The sequence below is a fragment of the Anopheles bellator genome, chromosome 1, assembly GCF_943735745.2.
Source record: "Anopheles bellator chromosome 1, idAnoBellAS_SP24_06.2, whole genome shotgun sequence".
NCBI lineage: Eukaryota > Metazoa > Arthropoda > Insecta > Diptera > Culicidae > Anopheles > Anopheles bellator.
This window is the reverse complement of record NC_071285.1, coordinates 36,232,073-36,239,179: the sequence shown is the minus strand read 5'-3', so window position 1 is coordinate 36,239,179 and position 7,107 is coordinate 36,232,073. Positions and strand designations below refer to the sequence as shown.

The 7,107-nt window shown below is 45.0% G+C and overlaps 1 protein-coding gene across 1 annotated transcript; it reads left to right on the top strand.

Annotated features, from left to right (window-relative positions):
- Positions 1-3,406: 3,406 nt before the first annotated feature.
- On the top strand, positions 3,407-6,889 carry LOC131206632 (protein kintoun). The gene is made up of 3 exons (XM_058199256.1): positions 3,407-6,214; positions 6,278-6,398; positions 6,489-6,889. Exons 1-3 carry the CDS (start codon positions 3,921-3,923, stop codon positions 6,759-6,761), a joined length of 2,688 nt encoding a protein of 895 aa, XP_058055239.1. The 5' UTR covers positions 3,407-3,920; the 3' UTR covers positions 6,762-6,889.
- The last annotated feature ends 218 nt before the right edge of the window (positions 6,890-7,107 follow it).

Sequence of the window (7,107 nt, the reverse complement as noted above, 5' to 3'; positions counted from 1 at the left end):
CCTGGAGTACCCTGGCAATGAGGCAGCACGGATTGACGAGCATCGAACCAAACTGGGAGGCAACATCTAATTTTATGGACTGGCATACCAACATGTTGGAAGATATGCAATCAGTCCTGCGTTCGTCGGTAGTCGAATTAGAAATTGAAAGCGCGATAGCACAATAAGCGTTCCGCTCACAAAGAAAAAGCTTTGGAGGAAAGCCATTTGTAGCCACAAAAGACGAACAAAACGACGAACAAGGTACATACAATTACATTAATTAGATACAACGTGGTACGTCTGAAGAATCCGGTGAGGATTACCAGTAACCGTCAGCAAAACGACTGAAGCCGCGTGTGCGTACGGCGCATCCCGATAAGTTAGGCAAAACTTAAAACAAAAAAAAAAACGAATGTTATGTGACACTTTTTGGCCAAGCACTTTTATGATAAGTGCGCATTGATTGATTCCCCACTTGTTGTAGTCTGTTGAATAGGACTAGGATAGGAGCCGTTACTGAAGCGAAAGAAAAACTAGTTGTTATCTTTGTGAAACATCCTTAGGAGAGGGCGCTCTTAAAATTAACGGTCGGTGAATGTACAGTAACAATGTTAAGGGTCTGACCGGTTGGCGCCTTTCGCATGGCCACGATACGGACTGAGACAGGCATTGGCAGTAACGTTTTGTATAAAGCAATAATTTTCGGGTATTGTCTGTTCGTTGATTTTACCGGAATAAGTGAATGTAAATGTGAACCGGAATGTGATGGATGAATACTATGTAGCAAAAAACGAGTCTCTCAAAGTCTCATTTCCTATTATATTCATTCCAGTGAATATGATAACAAAAACTTCAAGACACAAAGTGTTTGTTGCGTTTTTCGAAAAAATGCTTAACAACAGCATATGCAATACAAAAGGAATAAAATCAAACATGTAAGGGAGCAGCTTGTAACATGAAAAGCAAATTAGAAAACCATTTGCAATACAAGTGAGATTAAGCCATGCTCTAAATATGCTAAAAACTTTTTCGAACACTTTACCCATGTTCTAACAAACCCATCTAAATCATATTACGAATTCGCCTAATCTTACCTTCGCGCGAATTTACCATGCCATAGCTTATATTTTAAAATTGCCCATTTGTGCTACTATTTTCATTAGCTTGGGGCGTTGCTAGACGTTAAAAATAGAGATAGTATGATTCAGTTGTGTCCTGTATTAGTTGATTTGCAAATGAGAAACATTCTTCTAGAAGTATCGTTTAAAGATCCTTTTTGGAGGAGTGACAACTCATGGCAACATACGTATTACATTGCAAAACACACAGTTAGAATGTAAACTAGTCCAATGCTGAGCTTAACCATTTGTATGATCAGTCTTTAGCTGTCTACCATTTTAGAGGGTCCATACACTAAATAGGTCGATTCTCCCTACCCGAGACAAAACGTTGAATATTATACAGCGAACCACAGGATCTTGGTTCGGTTTTGTAGGGCACGTTTTTCCGCATGCATGTTACTGACATTTTTTATAAAAGAACGACTATACAGATTATAGGGACACTTTCTACTTTAAACAGAATGTCCAGCTATCGTGTACGCACAACACTCTATTTCGGTTTGCTCCCAACTGCACAACGGAAATGCGAAAGTCGTCTCACGTTGTTTGGTTCATGCATGCAGCAAGAAGATAATTTAAAGTTTTAAACAAATGCATCAGTAAGATACGTTTAGAGAGACGTTAGAGTGAGAACCGATTGCAGAAATTACCATCGGAAGCGGTGATACCTTGGTCTAATTGCTAAGATCCTAGCAAGGCTTACATTTCGCGACACTGCTGTAGGTTAAATGTTTGCAAATATTTCACATGAAGGCGGTTGAAACCTCTGGAGGCGACAAACGATAGGACCTGCGAATTGGGTGCAGAATGCGATGCACTGATACGGATAGCAGCGTTTGTGTCGACCTACTATTGGACCACGGTTCAGGGAACAAAGACCATCAAAATTGATACTAACCGATTAGAGCTAGAGTCAGGCGCGTAAGGATCGTCTAAATGAATGACTCACGCAGCAAACAATAGAAAACAAGCGATTTAAAGTCCTGCTTTGGCAGTATTGGGGCTAAGTGGTTTCGAATCAAGAAAGGTAACAATTTGCGAAAGGAAAAACCGATAAAACCCATAAAACCCATAAACGATCATTACCCATTAGCGACACCCAGTGGAAGAGACTATAGTGCCGATGATTACAATGTTGAGCATCACGACCCATGAACTCATGAAGATAACATATCGCCGTTATTGTTCGTACGTTGGAACAATGTTTACATGTAGAATGGTTTTTCAATGGTGAAGATTTGTTGTGTAGGTGAACACCGTGAGTAAAACAGTCCGAAGTGGGCAGGAAAGGCTTGACAAGCTACCGAAATTGATCTTGCTCTTCTGCACAGATCATGTGGACGAACCTGTCCCGGTCTATCAACACGAAACGATTTTAGCCAGACGTTCTTGTAGTCCCCATCCCGTTGGAGCACTCTTTCTGGGGCTCACATTTCGCTACCGCTGACTAACGATCCTTATAGACTTACGCCTCTGTACCTATGCATGTTTAGATGTCGTGCAATAAGCAATTATCTATTCATTTCTAGTCGCTAACAGCGTTTCCTATCGATACTAATTGTCACTAGCTCGTTCTTCTAATAGAGTAAACATTTTGTGCAAAACTGGCGAGGCTTGCGGGAAAACTACAGTGCAATGCAAATTCCATCCTTTTAGATGGGTCGTTGAGGTGAAGTATGCGAACCGTAGGTGATTTCAAACTTAACATGATTGATTCAAAGCTTAAGGAAAACAATGTCATGTGTTTAATATATACTCAAAATTAATCGGAACGCCCACTGAAATGATTCGAACTAAGATACAAAAGAAAGGAAGAAAACAGAAAATTCAAAACATTGCTTATGAGAAATCCTAGTGAAGAGTAATAAAATGTTTATAAACTGAGAGCGATAAGCGTTAGATCGCAGCCAACCAATACATTGTAATGTGATGATGCGACGGAATGTTTCTTATTAATAAACCATTTCGATTATCCTTTCCTTATACAAACATTACCATTGCTCTCGTTGTTTCGATGCACGCACATTTACATCATGGCAACGGACGAGAAAATAAGGAGGTAAGTAATGTAGGGAAATAAATAGCGTAAAATTAATTTGTAATGTCAAATCGCTTACGCTTCGTGTGGCCTCCCAGTTTTTCCAGAAATTTTCGCGTTGACATTCGTCGATTACCTTTTCGTCGACACTGCGGAATCGACGAACTGACGAGTTGACAGTTCGGGCGAACGGAGCACGCAAAACACGAAGAATACAAACAAGAATACAGCAGGCCAAGAACGAAAATATTTTGATGCGAAGAAAGGGTGCAAAAAGTGGAAGTTCAGCCGGAAATTGGTGTTATTGTAAAAAGAACCCGTTGAGCCGCGATCAAGTTGTGTAATATACTAGTAAACTGTTACATTTGAACCTACACCGTTTTGTTAAGAATATCCGGCACGTTGTTAAATCAATTGGAATCGTGTACCAACGTGCTCCGTTCTGATTCGTCGTTCCGGCAGTCTTGGCAACGAAACTTCGAGAAATTGTCGTTAAATAAACAAAGTAATCCTGCCGGTGCAAAGTGAGAACATCGACGGTGAATGTGCTAACCTTTTTGTGGTTGCTAGATTGGTAAAAATAAGGCGAGGTGCTTCAGCCGGCATTTTGGTTTTCAACGTGTGCCTCTGTGTGTGTCGTCGCTGCGTAATTATTGCCACGGCCTCGCTACCGCCCGTGCCAATCAACGAGATAAATTTACGGGGGTGAGCGTGCCAAGAAAAACATCTGCAAACAAGCGGACGAGATTGATTAAACATTGCACACCGAGTCGGGCATAATGTCGGCGGCTGACGATTTCAATCTCTCGCGGGACGAGTTTCGGAATATTACGCGCTGCCTGGAGAATGAGGAATTCCGCAGCCTGTTCATCGAGTACTGTGATGAGCTGCGCGATCCTGCCAACCGGAAGCGCTACGAGGAAGAGATGACTGTGTTGGAAGCCGAGCGGGGCTACGACGTGAAGTTCCTCAATCCGAAACCCGGTTATGTAATTAAAACCGTTGTTGACGGCAAGCGTAAAGGATTCGTCAATGTGTGCTGCTGCGAGCTGGTGAAGCAACCGATGAGCACCAGCGGTACGAACGACGACGGTCAGAAGGGACTCCGATGGAGTATTCCGTACGCGCAAAGCCAGCCGAGGAAGGATTACGATAACAAGAACGCCGAGTGCGTCGTGTACGACGTGATGTTCCACCCGGACTCGTTGCATCTGGCCTCGAAGAATGATGGGTTCCGTAAGCTGCTAACGGACACGGCCCTGGACGCAGTGGAGTCTTCATTCAAAGTAAAGCTGGACCGGGCCAATTTGCGCTTTCCGAAACTACAATACAAAGGCAATCCAAAGTGCACGGTTATGCGGGAGAAACTGGGCAACTTTCCTGACCATCAGTCTCCGGTGGATAAGCTGGTACCAGCGATGGCTCCTGTAGCAACAGTGGGCTCAAACGTTTCGGAAATCAAAAGATCAAACCCTGCCAATCAGGCCCAACCCAAAAATGGCAAGGAAAATATCGGGCAAAACGTCCACAACGGCCATCTGTTCTACACAAAACCTGAGTACAAAATTGTTCAATGTCGTGACGTTGATTACGAGGAGATGACCAACGAGCTGGACGCCAAGATTGATGTTGCGATACCGCGGCTACTCAAGGTGGTCATTACCTTGCCGCTGCTGAAGTCGGCGGCCGATTGTGCACTGGACGTGACAAAATCGGCGCTTCATTTAGTGAGCGAAAAGCCGGCACGGTACAAGCTTGAAGTAAAGCTGCCGTACGAGGTGCTCGAAAACGAGGGTACGGCCAAGTTCAATGTGGACGACAAAACCCTCGCGATAACGCTGCCAGTGATGCGGAAGCGTAACATCACTGTGCACGATATTAACCAAGCTAGTGCACCGAAATCGAAACCGGATGAGACCGATACTCGCCAGATTGCAGCGTCGGACAAACAGTTGGTTCGACAAATCGGGGACCAAGAGAACGCGGAGCATTTGCCCACCGATAAACCGCGCACTACGGGGCCAGTCTTGGCCGCTACGAGAAAAACTGTCTTTCCCAAGTTTTCCGTCAACAGGATGGAGAATATTTTTGCCTTTACGCTGAGCGTCCGCAACGTTGATCCGGCAACGATCGAGCTGGACAGTCGCGAGGACTCCGTGTACTGCCGTTTTTCGAACGTGGGCAACGGATTCTTCCCGTGCTATTACGTGTTTTTCGTCCGCTTCCCGAACGCACAAGTGACGGACGTCCAGCACGAGGAGTGGGACAATAATCTCATCATACAAATTACGCTCAACACCGGTAACCTTTCGTCGTACTTTGCTGGTCCGACCGAGCAGGAAGCGGTTCAGTATTCCATCATGGAGGATATAACGGACAAAATTAATAAATTCGGGAAGGAGATAGAGGACGACAGTCTGTGTATAGCGGTCGTTCGCCAGGAAAAGAATATGAAGAAGGCAACCACAGGTTCTGGGCTCAGTATCGAGATCACGAAGAAGAAGGACACTGAGCAGCGGGTTAACGAGGAGAGAGGAGGGTACGAAACGGCTGTGCAGCCCGATGGCCCAACTTGCGGCACGTCGGTGGATGAGTGCGATGGAAAGGAGACCGAGACGGAGGAGGCACATGCCATGCTAAAAGCAAAGCGGAATGCTCGCAAGAAGAACAAGAAGCGATCGCTTTCCGAATCCTTTTGCGACCATTTGAAAGTGATCGTGGAGAACGAGGTCGGTGATCAGTCAAAGCTGACCGACGGTCCGGCAAGTGGTGCCAGTGCGCCGATCCAGGCGCCCCATTCTGGTTTGAATTCGCGCAAAGTTCGCAGCGTGTCCGAGTGCTGCCAGACCGCGGAATCGGAAGCTGGCGATGACTCGGATTTACTGCCATCACTTTCGTTTACGCGCAAGCTCAAGGGAATACTCAAGCGCAGCTCGTACGATCGCAGCATCAGTGAATGTTCGTCGGTGGACGATTTGGGAACTTCGGTTGAGTTGAGCCTTCCGGGATCGATCGGTGAAGAATGCCGCAAGACGGTTCGGTTCAACGATGCCATTCGCAAGCAGCTTTTCCGGTATGCGGTCGATATCTGTTCCAACTACAGGCAAACTTTACCCTTTTTTGTGTGTCGTTACAGCTCAAACTCCAGCATTTTGCGGCAGAAGAAGAAATCTCAAAAGAAACGAGAGCTCAAACAACGAGCCTTGGTGCGACGCACTAGCGAAGGCGAAAGTACCGATAACGACGAAAAAGACGGGGTAACTAAATTGCGCTTATCATTGTTTGTGGGGCGCCCTATTAATTGTTATCCATTTGTGTACGTGTGTGTTATCAATGTATTTCTGCAGCTGCAGCACGCGGATCGCGGCTTGAGTTCGGATGAGAAGGAGGCGATGGAAAATGATAGCGGAGTTTCTTTCGATTCCGAGTCCGGTGATAAAGACATACACAGCGATCCCGGGACGGGTGATCTCACGATGAGGACTGGCAATAAGAACTGCAGTTCTCCGAAAAACCGGAAAAACAACAACAAAGGGAACGGAAAACTCGGTGGAAACCGGAAAGCGGATGTGCAGAACATCGAATTCAAGAGTGATATGATTTTCGATATCGAAATGTAAGCTTATGTTTTGGTTTTTACGAAACACAAAATTAAAATGATTGTATGCCTACTTCTTTAGTGATTGTGGTTGGCGTCAACCTTGCGGTAGATTGTTAAGCACCAGTAGAACCGATAGGAATATTTTAAATAAACTCAATAATAATGATAAATCACAGCTGATTCGACGATTCTTGGGGGGTTTTTAGCCTTAAAACACCACGCTTGCCAATGCGGGTTGGTCAGGGCCTGGGGGAGCTGTGGGAGGCCTACATCCAGCAGTGGATAACATAGGCTGATAAAGAAGAAAGAAGAAGAAGATTCCACGATTCAAAGTTGTTATCTTGGATAAGTTATTTTTCTATAAT

Coding starts and splice junctions, on each gene's coding strand:
- LOC131206632 (XM_058199256.1), top strand. CDS start 3,921: ATGTCGGCGGCTGACGATTTCAATCTCTCGCGGGACGAGTTTCGGAAT. Junction 6,215..6,277: donor ATTCGCAAGCAGCTTTTCCG/GTATGCGGTCGA, acceptor GTGTCGTTACAG/CTCAAACTCCAGCATTTTGC. Junction 6,399..6,488: donor ATAACGACGAAAAAGACGGG/GTAACTAAATTG, acceptor GTATTTCTGCAG/CTGCAGCACGCGGATCGCGG.